Source organism: Festucalex cinctus, chromosome 1 (assembly GCF_051991245.1).
Source record: "Festucalex cinctus isolate MCC-2025b chromosome 1, RoL_Fcin_1.0, whole genome shotgun sequence".
Taxonomy (NCBI): domain Eukaryota; kingdom Metazoa; phylum Chordata; class Actinopteri; order Syngnathiformes; family Syngnathidae; genus Festucalex; species Festucalex cinctus.
This window is the reverse complement of record NC_135411.1, coordinates 45,873,536-45,895,830: the sequence shown is the minus strand read 5'-3', so window position 1 is coordinate 45,895,830 and position 22,295 is coordinate 45,873,536. Positions and strand designations below refer to the sequence as shown.

General features: G+C 39.0%; 1 protein-coding gene across 1 annotated transcript; it reads left to right on the top strand.

Annotated features, from left to right (window-relative positions):
• Positions 1 to 11,839: 11,839 nt before the first annotated feature.
• On the top strand, positions 11,840 to 17,930 carry oprk1 (opioid receptor, kappa 1). Its single transcript, XM_077537592.1, has 3 exons — positions 11,840 to 12,814; positions 14,098 to 14,450; positions 16,382 to 17,930. Exons 1-3 carry the CDS (start codon positions 12,543 to 12,545, stop codon positions 16,912 to 16,914), a joined length of 1,158 nt encoding a protein of 385 aa, XP_077393718.1. The 5' UTR covers positions 11,840 to 12,542; the 3' UTR covers positions 16,915 to 17,930.
• The last annotated feature ends 4,365 nt before the right edge of the window (positions 17,931 to 22,295 follow it).

Sequence of the window (22,295 nt, the reverse complement as noted above, 5' to 3'; positions counted from 1 at the left end):
GCATTGTGTCTCGGCTCCGGCGTCACAGCCGATTCGTTTCCATTCTATCAGCTTGTTCAAATTACAATGGCTGCGTATGCGCCGCGGATCGACTGCGGCTCAGCTGCATCGTGCCGGAGCCCGCCGCACGGATTCTTCTTCTTCTTCTTTCGGCCTTTCCCTTCAGGGGTCGCCACAGCGAATCAGTTGCCTCCATCTAACCCTGTCCTCTGCATCCTCTGCTCTCACACCAACTACCTTCATGTCCTCTTTAACTACATCCATAAACCTTCTCTTTGGTCTTCCTCTCGATCTTCTGCCTGGCATTTGGAAACTCAGCATCCTTCTGCCAATAAACTCACTGTCTCTCCTCTGGACATGTCCAAACCATCTCAGTCTGGCCTCTCTAACTTTATCTCCAAAGCCTCTAACATGTGCTGTCCCTCTGATGTACTCATTCCTGATCCTATCCATCCTGGTCACTCCCAAAGAGAACCTCAGCATCTTCATCTCTTCCACCTCCAGCTCTGCCTCCTGTCGTTTCCTCAGTGGCACTGTCTCCAGACCAAACAACATTGCTGGTCTCACCAGTTTTATAAACCTTTCCTTTCATTTTAGCTGAAACTCTTCTATCACACCTGACACTTTTCTCCACCCGCTTCTTGACTTCTTTTCCACACTCTCCATTGATCTGAACTGTTGACCCTAAATACTTAAACTCCTCTAACTTCTTGGTCTCTTCTCCCTGTAACCTCACTCTTCCACTTGGGTCCCTCTCATTCACACACAGATACGCCATCTTGCTACGGCTAACCTTCTTTTCCCTCCTTTCCAGGGCAAACCTCCACGCCTCTAGCTTCTCCTCCACCTGTTCCCTGCTCTCACTACAGATCACTATATCATCTGCAAACATCATCGTCCATGGGGATTCCTGTCTAACCTCGTCATCAGTGGACACATTACCATAGCGAACAAGAGGAGGCTCATCGCTGATCCTTAATGTAGTCCACCTCCACCTTGAACCCCTCCATCACACCTACAGCACACCTCACCACTGTCTTACAGTCCTCATGCATGTCCTGCACCACTTAAACATACTTCTCTGCCACTCCAGACTTCCTCATACAAAACCACCGTTCCTCTCAGGGCACCCTGTCATAAGCTTTCTCCAGGTCTATGAAGACACAACAATGCAGTTCCTTCTGACCTTCTCTGTACTTCTCAATCAACATCCTCAAAGCAAATACTGCATCTGTCGTACTTTTTTTTTTTTTTTTCTTGTTTACTGCTGCTCACAAATGTTCACCTCTGCCCTCAGTCTGGCTTCCACTACTCTTTCCCATAGCTTCATTGTGTGGCTCATCAGCTTTATTCCTCTGTAGTTGCCACAATTCTGCACGTCTCCCTTGTTCTTCAAAATGGGCACCAGCATACTTCTCCTCCATTCCTCAGGCATTTTCTCACTATCTAAGATCCTGTTGAACAACCCAGTCAGAAATTCTACTAATGCTATTTCTCCTAGACACTTCCATACCTCCACAGGTATATCATCAGGACCGAGTACCTTTCCACTCTTCATCCTCTTCAATGCCCTTCTCACTTCATCCTTACTAATCTTTGCTACTTCCTGGTCCACAACAGTCACCTCTTCTACTCTTCGTTCTTTTAAATTACACCGTCTACACAAGATGTTGTCTACCTGTGTACCTCTACCTCCACTCTTGTGTAGGTCACCCCATGTTTCTGCCTCTTCTTAAAGAAAGTATTCACAACAGCCATTTCAATCCCTTTTGCAAACCACCATATGTCCTTCTGCATTCCTCTCCTGGATACCAAACCCGCCCATCACCTCCTCATCTCCTCAGTTTCCTGCACCAACATGTCCATTGTAGTCTGCACCAATGACAACTCTCTCACTTCTAGGGATGCTCTGCATCATTTCCTCAAGTTCCAACCAAAGGTCCTCCTTCTCCTCCAGCTCACATTCTGCCTGTATCGCATACCCACTAACGACATTGTTCATCACACCTTTGATTCGTACATTCAGGCTCATCACCCTATCTGACACTCTTTTTTTTCCTCCAGGACGTTCTTAACAAACTCCTCCTTCACGACCACTCCTACTCCATTTCTCTTCTCATTTAAACCATGGTAGAACAATTTGAAACCAGCTCCTAAACTTCTAGCTTTGCTCCCTTTCCACCTGGTCTCCTGAACACACAATATATCCACCTTCCTCCTCTGCATCATGTCAACCAACTCTCTAGCTTTTCCTGCCATACTTCCAACATTCAAAGTCCCTACTGTCAGTCCTAAACTTTTGGTGTTCCTCTTCTCTTTCTACCTATGAACACACCTTCCTCCTCTCCTTCTTTGACCAACAGTAGTCCAGTTTACACCAGCACCCTGTAGGTCAACAGCACCGATGGCGGTCGTTGTTAACCCGGGCCCCGACCGATCCGTTATGGAAGTCATATATTTGATTCGCATGTTTGTTTTGGCGATAGTTTTACGTCCGATGCCCTTCCTGACACAACCCTCTGTATTTATCCGGGCTTGGGACCGGCACCAGAAGACACTGGCTTGCGCCCCCTCGCGGCTACATGGATAGACCTATTTTCTATTTTTGCCAGACATGAGTCAAATGGCAAATTATCACAGAACATATCGAGCGGGACAGGAAGATCGACGCAGTTTCAAAATAAAATTTCTGGTTACTTTACAGAATAAAATACTTGCCAGATCCTATTTCACAATCATGTCAGCAAAACGTCACAATACTTAACGCTTAATACCAGCGAACACGGACGAGGAGAGATTTATAATGGAGGTGGGAAGCCACAGAATTATATGACACAGCATATCCTTTTTAGGAGGACAACTTAAAAAAGGATGCCGCATGGGACGTCATAGCAGAAGCTATGGGAGTGGACGGTGTGTTCAATCAAAGGAAGTCCACCTCTCTTTCTGCTTCTCTGTTGAGCACAGACTTTCTGTGTGTTTGTCGTTGTTTTTAATGCCACATGATCGTGCACCATCACGCGAGAGACGGGAGGTTGTCGCCGACGGAGGCTCTGAACCGCGGCTGTACGAAACAGGTGAGTGTTGTCCATAAAATTGGTGTGTCTGGAGCATGCAGTCAAGACGGAGCGGAGCAGAAACGCAACGTACACGCATGTGTTGTAATCCCGGGGTAAGCAGGACGCTGGTTTGTCCTCCTTTTTAAATAAAAAGAGCCACGGTTGAGTTTATGTGACCCAACATCAGTCCCACCCCACGTTTGTCACAACTGGTCTGTGATTGGCCAAAAGTGGCTTCAGTTAAAAATCTCCTATGTCATTGGTTCAATAAATGAACAAAGCTGCACGTGTGGCCAGTGTTGCCACAGTTACCTTGAAAAAGTAACTTAGTTACTTTACTGATTACTTGGTTTTAAAAGTAACTAAATTGCGTTACTGATTACTTGATTTTAAAAGTAACTAAGTTAGATTAAAAGTTACTTTTTTAGTTACTTTCAGCAGCTGCCGATAACACCATCTCAACATAAAAATAATGCAGTAGAAACGGAGTTCCAAATACTTTATTGAAAGTGCATTTTTAACATGAAAATAAAGTGTTTTTTTTAATGAAAAACAAAATAGGCAGTCTCTCTTGACTTCTTGTAACGTAAATACTTTTTATAAAACAAAAAATAAAAATCCACTAAATTCCTCTATTGTTTGTTTGTTCCGCTATTCCAGTGTGTACACATGTATCAGTTTAAATATTTATTAGTAGTTATTGACAGTTATAATTGTTTTTTGGTTTGTTTGTTTTTTCTCTTCAAAATAAGGATCAGGAAAACAAAAGGTTGATAATTTAATGTTAAATATAAATATTTAACCTTTAGACAGACACCAACACAATTAAACAGAATATTTGCACATTGTGAAGTATTTCAGAAACATAAATTTAAGACATGAAATAAACCTACCGTCCAGCCAAAAGAAATATGAAGCCACCTTATGGAACAATAAATCTATCAAACACATTTTAACCACTTAATATATGCAAAAATATTTCCAAAAGTTCATTTCCCTTTTTAATCAACAATTTTTGTATTTAACAATTGTTTTTTCTTTTGTCATCACTTTCATTTTTGGTTAATGTATGACATCTTTTTTTGTTTTTTTAATCTGAGACACGATGATGACCACAGAATCACTACTGTTTATATTTTGTTTTTTGGGCTGTCGTAGTCGCGGGCACGTCTCAGTTCTCCTATCTGCTGCTCATGCTAGTTGTAGACGTTGACAGGGAGCCACAAACTGAGAAATGAGATACTTGCAGTGTGCTTTTAGCTTAGCTGGTGTGTTGGCTGTGGGACATACCTGTGTCGTTTGAATCCATGCATTGGATCGTCACGGGAGTTATTCTTTTTGGCTCGCGCGCAGTACCAACGCCGGCCCGGGACATACAAGTGCACCGAGAGGACTCGATAGCCATGGAAATACCGAGACGTACCGCACCGGCTTCTGCTAACTGTCTCCATTTGTATGTTGTCACTCGTTGCGCGCGCGCGCGCCGTGTCGCGAGCACGGAAACACGGAAGTAGCTTGAATGGTGATGCTACTGAAATGTAAACAAAACAAGTAGAGCACGGCGCAGAACTCTTGCTATTGTTATGAAAACCATAAAGCCTCACTCGCAACCGATACAGTCGTTTAGCTCCCCTTGACGAACGATGGTTCGGTCGGATCGTTTTTTTGTTCCACCCCTACTGAAAACGTAACTTGTCTGACGTCACTCCCCCTGGCGAGAGGGCGGAGACGACCTCATCCCATAATGCTTCACGGACCAGTTGAGGATGGAAATAAATTATTTTTTTTTACCACTTTTATGGTCCATAATGCACACTTTTTTTTGTTGTGTTGTGTGCCTGTTGGTTAATAAAACTAGTAGTAAAAGTATCATCACTTTTGTTTTGAATGTGCAAACCATTCATGACCAGACCATGGCTGAATTCAGTGTGGTGATCAATGACTTCTGCCTCATCTTCGTAGTTAGCAGTAGTTGTTTGTGACTGTTACAACAGTGAGATAGTTTGCCTTCTTCATGAAAATGTGGAGTAACGCATTGATTCTCTGGACAGTAACTTTAATCAGACTACTTTGTAGAATAAAGTAACGCGTTAGACTATTAGTTACTTTAGAAAGCAACTTTTTGAGTAACGCGTTACGTTACCGGCAACACTGCGTGTGGCTGACTACGTCATTTCCTCACCGTCTTCTTTGACATCAGCAAAAAGGTAGCGCTAGCAAAAATCAGGGCAGCGCAGTCATAGAAAGTCACGCAGGGACAGAGAAGCATTAAAGCAAGAGGCGAGCAGCAGGTGTGTCAAGTTGTCATCCTTGAAGACATTTTATTCTTAGTTGCTTTTCAAAATAAGCTATGTTTTATGCTACGTTGCACTTTTGCAGAAGCATGTCACTGCTTAGGTTTAAAAACATGGTACTGTAAACTAAATAAATTGTCAAGAAGTTTGACTTTTTATTGATACCATTTAGTTACACAAACATGATCTATAAACCATGAAAAACTTGATGAAAATACGCGAGTCTGATGTACAGTGTTCCCTCATTTTCCACTGGGTTTAGGTTCCAAAAAATACCCGCAATAATTAAATCTGCGAAGTAGTTAGCTTTATGTTTTGCATTTATTCTAAATGTTTTAAGGCTCTAAAACGCCTCACCACACAGTTGATCCACTTTTCTCATTGAACCATTTACATTTTCTCACATTTCTCTTGTTTAAACATTCTCAATGTTCAAGCCTTTATAAATTCTATAAAACAGTACATTACTGTATAGAAAATAAAAAAAAATGCGCGAAACAGCAAGGCTGTGAAAAGTGAACCACATTATAGCAAGGGAACGCACATGAATTTTTTCAAATATGTTCTCCTTTTTGACCTTATGGAAATGGCCAACGCAGTTATCGACGTCAGCCATGTCACGTTTGCATGTCTGTCAATGTCAGCCATCTTAGCAGCATTCAGCCTTACAAAAAAAAGGAATGACGAGCAGTTCCTTGTTGCTGCTCTCATCCTTGATGCGTTGATGTGTGAAAGATGCGCCCACACACACGCACACGCGCGCGCACACAGTGTCAATATTGTTCGAGAGAATCATAGATCCTGGCTGCCGCTCTGCTCTTCAAGTGCTATTTACAATGGTGAACTCTGGTCCCTCAAACAGATGGTGTGTCCCCCATCTGCCCCCGCCGTGCACTTTTATTCTAATGGTGCCACTATTTGGTGGTCAGGGTCACGTAAAAGCATCTGCGTGTTTTATTATTTTTCGATGAATGTCCCAAGGTAGTCTCTATGATGTCCGCTTTCTCAGGTATATAATGCATTAGGGAAGCCTTCTCATGTTAGGGTCACTGTTTATTTCAGTGTTTGTTTTGTGTGCTGGGTGATTGCAGGTTGTGATTTAGTGGGGTATGGTCGGGTGGGGTAGTAAATAATTTCAGGAAATAAAAATATAGATTTTAAATTTCGCACTTGATGGGTGGGCAGAAATGAACAGAAATGTTCCGTAATATTTCCACTTAAGCAGTGTATTCCTATATGAGTGTGAATACTTGTTGTTTATCAGAACATTGTTTAGTTTAAAAAGGCCTTTCATGTTATTGTAAACTCAAATGACACGTCATACAATGTGTGAATCCTTAATGTTATTTTTCATCAGAAAATGATGGTAATTATCCTTCATGAACATTTTCATTAGCATTATAAATAATTTGAATAATAGGCCTACTAAGGAACAAAATAAAAAAAAAAAAAAAGGAAGTAAACCTGCATACGTAACTAAAATGCGTTGTGATAACGATGCCATTTTGGACATCTGTGTTGACTTAGAAGATGGAGTCTTTGTTTATAAAGAACACACATTAACATTAGCAGCTTGCAGTTATCATAATTGTATGATTTGACTTGTGAAATAGAAAGTACAAAATTCCACCACCCAACAATGTAAGAAATGGGTTCAATGCAGAAGACGGGCTAATCATAGCAGAAAGCACTTGAGGCTGTTGTCAGCTGTGTGAGCCAGAATTCACAAATTTGTCATTTACAGGACAAGGATCCTCTATATATTACTGATGAAAAATTGCATCTTTCAAATGGTGTCCATTTATGTTTTTATTTATTTGCTTCGTTGCCTGATGTGCTCCACAACAGCTGCAAGGTTAGCTTGTCAGATATCACTTCTCTCATTTCTTTATTAATGTTCTCCTTTAGTTGCTCCAGGGTTTCCGGTTTGTTGACATAAACTCTGTCCTTGCCACACGAAGAAGCCAGGGCTAGTCAAGTCTGGCCAGTTAACATTGTCGTAACGGGAGATCATTACCTCTAAAAAGCACTGCCATAACAACTGCATTGTGTCTCTCTGTGTATGCCTCATCCTGCTGGAACCACCTATCAGACCTATTATGAATGTCTGGGCTCAAAATAAAATTCTTAAAAGATGTCATTTTCATCGCTAATGAATTGACTGGAGCAAAAATCATTTTCAATTTCCTATAACTAAGGGCGCAACAGTGGCTGACTGGTTTGCAATATCGATTCTGACGCATGCGTACCGATACGTGCATTGAATGAGGCCTGTGACGATGTATTGCCGTATCATTTTTTTGAGCACACCCCGAATAAATGCAGTATGATATTTTCAGGGTGGCATGGTGGGTTAGTGGTTAGCACGTCCGCCTCCCAGTACTGAGGAAAGCAAGATCGAGTCCAGGCTCCGTCCTTCCTGGGTGGATTTTGCATGTTCTTCCCGTGCCTGCGTGGCTCTTCTCCGGGTACTCCGGTCTCCTCCCACATTCCAAAGACATGCACAGCAGGTTAATTGGAATTGTCCCTAGGTGTGCTTGTGAGTGGGGATGGTTGTTTGTCTCCGTGTGCCCTGTGATTGTCTGGCAACCAGTCCAGGGTGTCCCCCACCTACTGGCCAGAGCCAGCTGAGATAGGCGCCAGCACCCCCCGAGACCCTTGTGAGGAGCAAGAGGTTCAGAAAATGGATGGATGTAAATGTTAGGATATTATTAAAAATGAAAAATAATAATAATAAATAAATAAAAATAACTGTGTCTTTTGGCCCACCTATATACACTACTTACAAAAAGTTAGGGATATTTGGCTTTTGGGTGAAATTTCAGGATGAGCCTAAAATGCATTCAAACCTTTACAGGTAAACTTAATGCGACCTTCTCTAAGCTTTTGAATGCACATATCCAACTGTTAAATGTTTTAGTACTTTTTGCTGTTCTCTAATGAGGAGCTTAACGGCACGACAGGTGTTTGAACCTTGAGTCGACCAATAAATGTCCTAGTTCAATTAGATCTGGTGTTTAAACAGTCGTTCTCATCATGCCGTTCACATTATGACATCATGAGACCAAGACGACACCTAACAATGCATCAACAGTACCATTGTGACACTTCAATAAATAAGAACGACTGAAAATAACGATGTCAGTTAACTACTACTGTAAGCTGCTTTAAAAAGCTTGTTAACATTAGCCGCTAGCATTACCAGCTAGTCATCGTCGAAGCATTGTCTATACCTGTGTCCACATGTGCGCACTAGTGTGCTATTAAGGGGTCATACCATTTTGTAGGGGTGTCCGAATGTCCAATTGTAAAAGAAAAGTATTGCACAAATTACCCACAATGCACTTTGAAAAGTAGTGAACATCGGTTGGTCACTCGACCGGTTGATATAGACCACAATGAATTGTGAGCATGAAAAAATGGTGTGAGCGACAGTGCAAGCAGGAGAATCAAAGCAATATATTCACCATATACTACAGAAATATATTTTTTTTAGTGATCTGGCTGTCGTACCGCCAATATGAGTGCACTATAGGCTATATTAGGTTACTATAAAGTGCGGGAATATAGGAAAAGGGCGGATAGGGGATAAGGGTGTCATTAGCTGCTAGTGTTAGCAGCTAACTCATCGTAGCAGCAGTCTAACCTAGCTAATAATGAAAGCTATTACTGTCATAGTAGCAGTGTAAATATTTTTTATTTAAATTATTTTTCATCATATGCACCTTATAGTAAGAGAAAAACAAAATATAAGCACTGTTTTTCAACAGTCATTACATGGCTATATGGAAACAGTGATAATGGTGGGTTTGAGTTTATGAACATCAATTAGCAATTCCCCCTAACAAGGAACAGTTTTAAAAGTTGTGTGTCAATGGCTATTTTCTTCTTTCCGGTGTTGCTGTAAAAAGGTGTCAGAACTTGGTTCGGGGTTAACAGTGGCGATATCATTCTTATGTTTTATAACCGTGTCAAGGTTTCATTCTTGTTATTGTACTTTACTGTTTCTGTAGCCGGAGGGCAAAAACCGTCCGAAGTAAATTCACTTTGTGCGATATTGTGTATACCACGCGGCCTTGTAATTTTTTTTTTTTTTCCCTTCCTCTTCACCGTTCCATCAATGTGTGATGTCTCCAAGCAACCAGTGCTAAGTGACAAACTGCCTCTCCGGCAAAGAGCAGGATCCAAAATATCATTTCATTTTTGTACATTCATACCAAAACCTAAAAAATAAAAAAAAATGTATCTTTCACATGAGTAAAGAATAAAGATGCATTTGAGCGTCCCTAAAGTGTCTCATTTTTAATAGGCCTGTGGGGCACGCAGTTATGTTAGCTCTACGAATTTTGCATGGCAACAAACTGTGGCGGTGTCTGCCGGCTACAGTTGTGCTCATAAATTTGAGAATTTGTAAGATGTGTAGCATTCTTTAAAAAGTGATCAGGCAAAACACATTTATTTTTATGTGGTTCAGATCAAACCACGGGATATTTCAGAAGAACATAATCAAAAGAAAATAATAAAGAAAATAATGACATGGTCCACTAGCTGTTCACTTTTTTTTCTGCTATTGTCACTGATGAGTCAACTTGGCTTTGTGTTTTGGATCATGGTCATATTGGAAAGTCCAAGTGTGTCCCATGTGCACCTTCGTTGCTGATGAATGTCAATTGTCCTACTGTAATTTCTTTCAACATGCTGCATTCATGTTGCAATCCATTTTGAGTACATTGCCTGTGCCGTTGAAGCTCATGCACCAAACAAAACATCAGAGATGCATCTCTATGTTTCAAGGTTGAGATGGTGTACTTTTTGTCGTAAGCTTTGTTGACTCCTTTCCAAATATAGCTTTTAATGATTGTGGTCATAAAGTTACATTTTTGTCTCATCATGCCAAATGAAGTCCTAAAGCTTGTGTATATGGTGCTGTCTGGCATACTGTTAAGTGAGATGTTTTATGACATTGGTGCAGTAAATGGCTTTTTTTCTGGCAACATTCAGACCATGCAGTTCATTTTAAGTACCTTTTAATTGTGCATCTTGTATATGCATATATAGTTATATATGCGCATAATTGCGAACGTTGTCTCCCTGTCAGTTGGTGTGGAATTGTTTGTTGGTCTGCATAACTGGCTTGGTATAAACAGAAACACTAATTTTCTACTTCTATATCAGAGTTTGAACAAAGCTGATTGTCATTTTCAAATCAAATTCGTATCCTTTTCAAAATTTCAAAAGTTCAGCCATCTTTTCTTGCTGTTTTTTTGACAGTTATTTTGCTTTCCCAAGGGGTGTGGTATCCAGCAAATTCAGTGCAACCCTGGATGAACTCAGCACGGGTCTCTCTCTCTCTCAAGACTAGAATTCATTTACTTTTTTTTTTTAAATACAATGATACTAATAACCAAACAAGTCACTCAAACTTACCCTTAATATATTCATTTAAAGTAACCCATGTGTGGCAACTTGTGTGTATTATCAGGCCAAACATTGAAGAATATTTAAGCAGTTGATACGGGCCGTTCGGTTGATTTCACTTGTCATGTATGCTAATGTTACTATAACTTATATTACATTTCAATATTATAGCCTGCGAACATCACATGACCAAATCCTATAGGCACTGTGATGTTATTATTAGTTGACAACAAGTGGCAAACTGGGGGCACACAGTTAAGAAATATATATATATATAATATATATATATATATATATATATATATATATATATATATATATATATATATATATATATATATATATATATATATATATATATATATATATATATATAAATATATATATATTAAGAAATATTTTGACTTGACTCTCCCTGTAAAGACAAAGCATCCTTTTTACATGATATGCAAACAGTTTCTAATTCTAAATGGAAGGAAATAACATGCTTTTTTATGATGGACCCCAGGGGCAGGAAATACAATGCAAACAGCACAGGCCTTAAGACTGAACCCTGTGGAACACCATATTCATTAGTTTTCAATAGTAGGCTACACATAGATGTGATAATTAAATCAAACTTTATTTATTTATTTATTTATTTATTTATTTATTTATTTATTTATTTATTTATTTATTTATTTAGTTAGTTATTTAGTTATTTATTTAAAGTACCCCCACCAAGCGTGTCAGTAATACGCTTCAGTCATATACAAACATTTTATATATAATATACAATATTAATAGAAGGTGTGTTGGTTGTCAAGCCGCCGGTGATGACGTCATTGAAGAGCAGCGCTTAAGCAAGCTGCACACTGAGCCACGCGTTCACTCCATCTGCTGCTTCTCCTACTCAGCAGTAATAAGCCTCAAACGTTATTACAAATCTTTTCATGAGCGTTTTCAATCACTCTTCGTCAGCTTTGTGGCATTTACATCAACTTTCTTTGGAAGCTGGGACAAAGGTAAGATCGTGATGATGCTGTGTGATTACAGTAGATTGTTATTGCTTTTTTTTTTTGTGGGGGGTCCCCACATTGTATGGAATGCCTTTTTTTTTTTTTTGCTTACATTCACATCAGAGGTCTCACTATGTCGCGTACGTCTAAAAAATTATTATTATTATTATTATTATTATTATTATCATTATTATTTTATTGGCGCATACTTTCTTTTCCTTTCCTGTCACACAATTAAAACACATTCTTTTTTTTTCTTTGTATTTCGCCAAAACCCTAATTAAATGTCTTTAAAGCCTTTTGTTACGGCAGGAATTGATCCTTAGTTTTGCTTTTAATCGCCAAAAGATAATATTAAACGATGTATTTATTTATTTATTTATTTATTTATTTATTTATTTATTCATTCATTTTAACATTAATTGTTATTTTATTTACAATAAAGTGACATTGGGGACCACTTTTCCTGTTTTTAGTCTCATAAAATGTCCATTAAGCAGTTAGTACCTTTTAAAATAGACCTAATGTAGTCATAAAACGTCATTAAAACTAATTATTTTTCAATGTTTATACAAAAACTCTTTTTAACTATATGCACAAAACGCATCCAAATTTATTTACATGCGGTTTCAGCTTGTTTCCCTTGCAATTCATGTAAAGGTCACTCGTGATGCTTTTATTGTGGTAAAACATCTGTATATGCCATTGTGGATGCTGTTGTGGTGAGAGTGAGAGAGAAAAAAAAGGCAGCTAGCGAATAAGAAAGCACGTCCATGGAGACCGGCGTGGTGCACGTCCGTCGAGGAGGAGGGCCCGAGGACAAGTGTCCCTGGGACCGGGAGGGGGAGGCGGCAACAGTGGGGTGCACCTGGCCGACTACCGCCACCGCCTCTTTGGCCTTGGACGCCATCAACGGGTCGTGGGAGGGCGAGGCCGACGGCGCGGAGCCCATGTCGCCCATCATCCCCGTCATCGTGGCCGTGTACTCGCTGGTGTTCGTGGTGGGCCTGGTGGGCAACTGCCTGGTCATGTACGTCATCATCAGGTCAGTTGTTTCTTCGTTCCATTTTTGGCAATGTTACGTTTTAATGTATGATACAAAGTGATTAAAAAAAAAAAAAGTCTTGCTGCTTTCTTGAAAAGTTTAATTGCTTGACATCACTTTTGAGATACATAAAAAATAAAAAGTGAATGGATATGGTGTCATTTCGTTTTCGCCACTAGATGGTACTCTTGCTTGCGTAAGCGTAAAAAAGGGTCGCGGATGATGACGTAAGAGCGACGGCGGGAGTTTGAGAGGGACTTTGTGAAATAAACGGCACAATCAGCAGTTGCTCCCCAAAGGCAGTACAAGTTCTTGTGTATTTTTCCTCACGGAGAGTGTTCCGAAACGCGACACCCGACACAGCGTGTGCGTCTTTTTTTGTCCTCCCGCCGTCGCCTCGCTCTTACATCATCATCCCGCGACCCTCCTTTTAACGCTTACGCTTGTCATGAAGGTGGTCAAATACAAGCACTCAAGAAATCCACAATGAATAAAAGGTCAATTTTTCGTGGCGGGTCAGGCCACATGTGATTATCTTTTAAATGTCATTTACATTCATAAGAGCAAAAAAACGGACTGGATAAAATGTGGTAACAAAATTAAACTAAAATAAAACAAAACATGACTAGCTTTCATGAATACAAAACCACTACATCATCGTGCCGCCTAGATTCATAACACTGTTTTTGAAACCTATCAACATGAAACAATGTGTGTTATAAAAAGTGGAGATGTGGTGGGGGGGGACAAATTACATTTATGAGGGAAAACTTTGCAACCTCACCTACACACATACACAAATGATTCCAAAACAAAGAAAGAAGGGCGATAGAAAGGATGAAAGAGTGACAAGAAAAATGATATATTGGTGGGCTCGGAAGAAAGATAAGAGGATGATGTTTTGTCAGCAAGTTTGAAACAAAGTCGAGAAGGAAAAAAGAAAGAAAATTAAGTTGGGAAAAAGGAAAGAAACCAAACAAACAAGGAAAAGAAGGACAGCATGGATGTGGAAGATAAAAGAAGGATAAAACCTGCATAGACAGAAAGAAAAATGGCTAGAAAACACAAGATACGAGAGGCCAGTATAGAAAAAAAAGTAGCAAGTGAAAAGACTGGTGCATGGATCAGATGTATGAGAAGAAAACAAGCATTAATGAGAAAAAAGGACCAAAAAAGTTACAGAAAGAATGATGGTGGAAAAAAATACAGCCTGTTGTTTATTTACTCAACTGCAGTCAGGACAAGTATTGTAGCAGGGTATGTTTATTTTGTACATGCGTCAGGTACACCAAGATGAAGACGGCTACCAACATCTACATCCTGAACCTGGCGGTGGCGGACGCGCTGGTGACCAGCACCATGCCCTTCCAGAGCACCGACTACCTGCTCAGCTCGTGGCCTTTCGGCGAGGTGGCGTGCAAGGTGTTCATCTCCATCGACTACTACAACATGTTCACCAGCATCTTCACGCTCACCATGATGAGCGTGGACCGCTACGTGGCCGTGTGCCACCCCGTCAAGGCTCTCGACTTCCGCACGCCTGTCAAGGCCAAAATCATCAACGTGCTCATCTGGGCGCTGTCGTCCGCTGCCGGCGTGCCCGCTATGGTCCTGGGTAGCACCAAGACCAACAATGGTAGGTCTGCAAACACTTGGAGATACATGCTTTTCAGGCCTGTCTCCAGAAATATATTTCAATGGATGGATCTGTCAAAATGTGGCGATACATACTTTTCACTGGAGGGTTGGGCTATAGGAAAGTCGTCTGCAACCTGCGACTGTGGAACCACATGTGGGTCTTTAGTCCAGCTCCTGTGGCTCTCTAAAAAAAAATATATATATATATATATATATATATATATATATATATATATATATATATATATATATATATATATATATATATATATATATATATATATATATTAGGGGTGTTAAAAAAATCGATTCGGCGATATATCGCGATACTACATCGCGCGATTCTCGAATCGATTCAATAATAGGCAAAATCGATTTTTTTTTTGATTTTTTTTTTTATTTATTTTTTTTAGGATTCACACCTTAAGCATGGAAGAATGTTATATGAACGGAACATTAAGCCTTAATATTTTATTTTAATGCTGTTTAAACATGAAACAGATTACAACCTCTATAAGACTGAAATTTCAGATAAATAAATAATACATTTTCATATAAATCTTACACTCTACAAGCTTACTGATTAGTATTTTCTAAATTTGAATGAAAAAAAATCGCAACAATCGACTTAGAAATTCGTATCGGGATTAATCGGTATCGAATCGAATCGTGACCTGTGAATCGTGATACGAATCGAATCGTCAGGTACAAGGCAATTCACACCCCTAATATATATATATATATATATATATATATATATATATATATATATATATATATATATATATATATATATATATATATATATATAAGCAAACGTGTTTTTTTTAAACATATTTATCTTTATTTTTTTTTAGATTAAATACTATTTAAATGAATGGTTTCAATTAAAAAAAAGAAATCAATATCAATGAAATCAATGAAAAATGGTCAATTTTTGGAAATACTAATATGTTTGATATGTCTGTTTATTATTTTTGATAGTTATAAATGTACAAATTTAAAGCATTGTGACTGGATGTATCAAATATGACACAAATCAAAAGTCATATGTGGAAGTTGATATTCAAAAAAGTTTTTCGTTCCAAAGGACCAATAAATACTCTATTTATAAAGAATCAGAATTTTCTCTCATATATTTCATGGTGCAGGCTTTATAGAGTTAAGTTGTCAGAAAGAGAGAGGAAAGGTAGATGGAAAGGTTTTAAAAATTACCTAAAAATGTCAAAAAAGTGACCATAAAATGTCCAAAAAGGAAGAGGAAAAGCAGAAAATTACCATAAATTGTTCATGAGATTGCCAAAAATGTCTGAGAATTTAATAATAAAAAAAAAAAGCAGCAAAGAAAATGTTCAAAAGTACCCATAAAATGTCAAAAAACAATGAAGAAATCCTGAAAATTACCATAAAGTGTTGATAAAATTGCCATGTACACACAATTGCTAAAAGACAGAAAATTAACCGCAAAAACAGCAAAAAATAAAAAATAAAAAGCAAATTAAATAAAATAGCCACAAAAACGTCCAAAATAGGAAGAGAGGCAGAAATATGCCAAAAATTCCAGAAATTTGACAAAAAGGCAGAAAAGTATATAAAAAAAAGAATGAAAAATGAAATCTGAAAAATGACAAAATAAAACAAAAAAGTCCAAAAACAGAAGAAGAAAGGTAGAAGAACATGAAAGTGTACGTATTGGATGCTGCTGCCATATTTTTGTGTTGTGCTAATTAGCTAATTGTTAGCTCTTGGTCCCTCACAATCTTCAAATGTTTTGCAGCTCCACACACATTGTTGGTGATTTATTTGGCCTAAAATGGCTGTTTTGACAGTAAAGGTCTGAAAATTTGCTTTTCCTTGGAGGGTTGGTGCAGGTATCTCCAAAAAGTGGAACTACAACATCTCACAATGTTGTTTGTGACCGCCATGCAGGGACAACAGAATGCGCTCTCCAGTTCCCGGACCCGTACAGCTACTGGGACACGCTCATGAAGATCTGCGTGTTCATCTTCGCCTTCGTGGTGCCCGTCATCATCATCAGCGTGTGCTACACTCTGATGATCCTGCGCCTGAAGAGCGTCCGCCTGTTGTCCGGCTCGCGCGAGAAGGACCGCAACCTACGACGCATCGCCCGCCTGGTGCTGGTGGTGGTGGCCGCCTTCGTGGTGTGCTGGACCCCCATCCACATCTTCATCCTGGTCAAGGCCCTGTCGCCCGACGTACCCGAGACCACGCCCGTCATGGCCGCCTACTTCTTCTGCGTGGCGCTGGGCTACACCAACAGCAGCCTCAACCCCATCCTCTACGCGTTCCTGGACGAGAACTTCAAGAGATGCTTCCGGGACTTCTGCTGCCCCGGTGCCCGGAGGGACTGCCAGGGGGTGAGCCGGGTCAGGAGCACCCTGAGGGAGCACTCGTGTAACCCGGAAAACCGCGGAGACCCCAGGCAGCCCAGGCCCGTATGACTAGCCGTGGACATGTCCTCTGCGCCGGAACTGGAGGACTCCAACGACTTGTGCTTGACGCAAGTCACCACCGCCGTCTGAACCTCATCATGGGGGTCTGCAATCTGTGAAGGCACATTGTGGTCTGCTTGTGATGTCACCGTGGTGGCGGCGTGGCCATGGTGGTCCACCAGTTGTTATGTCACCGCGGTGGCCTGTTTGTGACATTGACACACATCCTCAAGTGGTAAATTTTACCACACTTAGGGATCGATAATCATCATGAAAACATTCAGATGGACTCATTTTAAGACATCCAAAAACAGCACTGAGAGCGTATATGGTCGGCCATATTGCATAATGATAAAATATGATCCATTAAATAAAGAACCATCAAACAAAATGTCATGATGCTGTATATTATAAGCAAGTGTGGCTTGGATATGTTTTTTTTTTTTTTTTTGGCAGGTTTTCACCAAACTGTGTACATGGTGTTCTATAGCCCTTTAAGCATCAGATTGAACACAAACAATAAAAAAATATCACAGTTATATTCTTTATCCTCTGTAAAGAACAACTCATGTTAGTGCTGTACTGATGAGCTGCACATTTATTTGATGTAGTGACGAAAACTGTATAATAATATTTAATTCTATCCAATCATGTTATTCCTGTTTTTTTGTTGTTGTTTTTTTTAATCCAAGTACAATATTTTGGTGTGATAGTTTCCCTCATTTAAAACCACATTACAACAACTATTTTTTGTGAGGGGAGGACGCGATTTGCGTTTGTGGGGCTGAACGAAATAATGTCTGTTCATTTCAATGGGAAAAGGTGATTTGAGATACACGTGGGATGAGCGTCGGCACTGAACAAATTCAAATGAAATGTTTTGATGCAGAAGTATTTTGCATGTGAATTTATTTCAAAATGTGGGCATAACATTTCAGCTTTACTGACACTGAAAGTGTCTGCATTAAAGCACTTCATGGCTGTTGAATGGTCTTGTGTATATTGCATATCAACATGTTTCCATTGGTTATTAAAGCATTGATTCTTCATGATGTGTTTCATATAGTGACATATTATAAGATGAATTATAAGCATATATATATATATATATATATATATATATATATATATATGTATGTATATTAGGGCTGTCAAAGTTAAAGCGTTAATAGATTAATTAATCACAGAAAAATGTCGCATTAATCACGTATTAACGCATATTAATTGCACTATTTTTTTGGACCGCACTTGAGCCTTGAACGTAACCGCGGATGGTTACATTGAAGGCTTCGCAGGTCAGTGATGAGGTCAATGCACGGCATTTCCTACGCCTGTTGTTCCAAAATGAGCGGGCTGACTCCAATTGTTGTGCTCGGTGGTAAATTCCGCTTAAAAAAAAAACACCCCGACGGGACTTTAGATAAAACAAAAGTAATTTGTGTTTAATTAATTAATAATTGCTGAATTGCACCCAATTGATATGATGCTGTTACGTTTTGAGCAATACACGCATGCATGCAATTGCGTACATGCATTTAATCAATGTTTGCAAATGACATTCAGATAATAAAATGCGTTAATGTCAAAATGTTACGGTATTTTGTATTTATTTTATATTACACAAATACGCAAGTAATTTAGCTGATTAATCGCGATTAATCAAAATTAAAAAGTGTGATTAATCAGATTAAAAATTATAATCGTTTGACAGCACTAATATATATGTACATATATATATATATATATATATATATATATGGGTGTTAAAAAAAATCGATTCGGCAATATATCGCGATACTACAGCACGCATTTCTCGAATCGATTCAATAGGCAGCCGAATCGATTTTTAAACATCCATTTTTGATGGAAAAATATTCAACAAAACGTCTTACTTAGGGTTAGGATTCACACCTTAAGCATGGAAGAATGTTATGTTAATGGAGCATTAAGCCTTAATATTTTATTTCAATGCTGTTCAAACATGAACAAAACATTTGGCACAATTTGCACAACCTTAATTTCATTTACCAATCGCTCGACCCAAATTGTCAGTATTTCACACTCCCTTAGACTCTTACTTTCCTTCTTTACACTGTGACGCCAATTGCAAATCATCTTATTGTCTAAAGGAGAACAGAGAGGAGCAGGAGGACAGAGAGGAGAAGTAGTAAGAAGATGGAGAACTATTATGAAATTCGTGCTGAAACCATGGTGTGAGCATGAGGGAGGCTGGCTTGAGGGTCTTGCTGCTGGCCTTCCTTGATGACTTCCACAAACAACTTGTTCCAGCAGATCACATTGATGATCCATAAAGATTTACTGAGATTATGTTGTCGTCTGGGACAATGTGAGTTTCCACCGGGCTCTGCTTGTACCTCAGTGGTTCCAGGACCACCCACATTTTAGGCATACTCTCCATTCCTCAACCCCATAGAGGAGTTCTTTTCTGCTTGGAGGTGGAAAGTGTATGAGCGAAACCCCCAGACCCAGGTCCCACTTGTCCAGGCCAAGGAAGAAGCCTGTGGTGACGTCAGCCTCGAGTCCATTCAGGGATTCATACGCCACTCAAGGCGGTTCTTCCAGAGATGTCTAGATAGGGAGAACATCGCCTGTGATGTGGACGAGGCCCTCTGGCCTGACAGAAGCCGAAGGCATCATGATGCTTGATCATGATTATTCCTCAGTCATGTTAAAAATAAAATATTTTTGGCTGCATATTTGTGTGCTGTTTTAAGTTTGTTTGATGAAAAAAACTATGCTTGACTTAGTTATTTTTACAAATGGAGTAATATCTTCTTTTCCAAAATCATTGTCATTCATATGGTGTGTTCCATTTTACAATAGTGTTTTCAATTTTGCACTACAATGTGCTGTAAATACTTGGTAGTGTGCAGCAAAAGCTTAGTTGTGTGTGCTCAATGAATGCTATGTGTCATTGGAAAATACGACTGTGTGTACCAAATGAAAACATGAGTTCCATTTTGTGAACACAACGTAGAGATTTGATGGCAAGAGTCTTCTTGCAAAGGGAGTGTCAGGTTTAGCATTTGTGTGCGCAATATCGAGAAAGACATTATTGTATTGAGAAATGTGTGTTGACAATTGTGAAAAACTGTATTCTTTGCTGTATCAATATGACTGCCATATTAGCTACAATAAATTTGCGCAATTGTGTGACTGTGTCATCCATTTCAATGTCACCGAGTGGACTTTTAACCGTACGTCTCGTTCAGCGTCGATAACCGAGCGACACTACTATTCACCGAAAACACAAAGACGCAGTTTCCACGGCAACGCCACTGTGAACATTTTTTCCCGTAGTTTGTCTCCCCTCTCTGTCATTTGGCCTTGTAGACGAAACTGCAAGGATGTACTTCAGTTAATGATGATGATGATAATGATGATAATGATGACTTGTTTAATTAATCGTAAACTAAATCCAAAAATTCATATAAGCCCCCGTTACACTGCCTGACTATAAAACGTGGTATTTTTTCCTCACATAACCTTTTTACAGAGAACAAAATTTCCAAGATTGATTATTATTATTACTACTACTACTATTTCTTCCTCTTCTTCTTCTTCTTCTTCTTCTTCTTCTTCTTCTTCTTCTTCTTCTTCTTCTTCTTCTTCTTATTATTATTATTATTATTATTATTATTATTATTATTATTATTATTAGTAGTAGTAGTAGTAGTAGTACGTTTTGTAAAATATTTAAAGGGCCTTGTACAAATAATTGTTTTGTGGGCCCCATATTGGAACACACAATTTGCACATTTAGCCATGTTTATGTCATTCATTAATTTATTATCATAAAGCAGGGTCAGAAGCGTAACATATTCAGCTGTGCACAACCTCCTTATTAAATACACTGTCGAACATCCGTTTATATTAATTTGACTATATAGCAAATTGAACCAGATCACAGTAAGATATCATTACAACTTAGCTACTCATAGCTACTCTCCTGGTGATATGCATTCACCCACGAGTAAACGGGACATGTATGTCACTGAACTAAGTTAGTATTTAGCTCTGTCTTTTATCATTTTTAATAGACAAGCTCAAAGCATATTAATAAGCACTATAAGGAGATGTGGCGTTTACATAGGGTTGCCAACTGGCCCATTATACCCGGGACACCCCGTATTTTGGACTAAATTGTTATGTCCCGTACGGGACCTCAAAAGTCCCGTAAAATAATTCTCAATTCTTACACGAAATGCAGCAAACGGCATCTTTGCCATTTTTGGACCACGGCTGGACCCATAGGTTGACAAGTGACAAGGAAGTTGCTCGTAGCCAATAAAATGAGTCGCTGGGTGTGACGTTATGTGGAGATCTTCCAAGGTAAGGGAGGCAACTAGAGAGAGAGAGAGAGAGAGAGAGAGAGAGAGAGAGAGAGGGGCACTTCCTGGTTTCGTCACAGCTTCATGTCGCCTACACTCTAATACGTCGGCTGCGAACTTATCAGCGGGAGCAATACAAGATATATTCTCGCACTATTTATGAACAAATACTGTGAGAATTTAGCTTGCTGGCAAGTTTCTCAATCAGCGCTTAACACAGCAAACCGCACTCTACAGGGCCTAGATCAGCTAAAACGGCAATGTCACTAAGCACGGCACCTGTCAGCCAATCACAGGCATCAGGCATCGTCGCGTGCATGTGTTTTAGCGGCTTATACTGCACAAGTGGCTAGAAAAAATAAAAATAAAAAAATAATAAAAATAAATAAATAAATAAAAAAAAAAATAAATAAAAAAAAAAAAAAAAAAAAAAAAAAAAACAATAATAATAATAATAATAATAATAATAATAATAATAATAATAATAATAATAATAATAATAATAATAATGTGTAGTGTTGTCTGGTCGGTTAGGAAGAGAAATGGATAAGCCTGTAAGAAAGAAAAGACTGTGCTGTTAAAGTATCCATGGAAAAAGTAAATTTGGTGAGTCACACTCCTCTTTTGCATTTCTTTTCTTCTTTTTTTTTTTTTTTTGCACCTGTTTTTTGTTTTTTGTTTTTTTAGGTAAAGAGGCAAATTGTGGTTTCGTTGACGTTTTGTTACATAATGATGGCCTGGATTAAGGATTAAAGAGAATGTACAAACTTTGTGCATTTCGAATCTAATCAGAATATACACTGATTTCACACACATCATGCTCACACCACCATGACACCGTGGCGTGCATCTGTGCCTTATTTCAGGATGAGAAAGTTGGCAACCCAACGTTTACGACACATAATAAAGTACCCATTTTACGCCTGCAACAACAACAACAACAAGATGCAGTCAATATTTAACTAATTTGGCACAAGATACAGTAAATATCAAACACATTTGGATGTTAATTAACAGGGTAATATGTTTAAATTTACT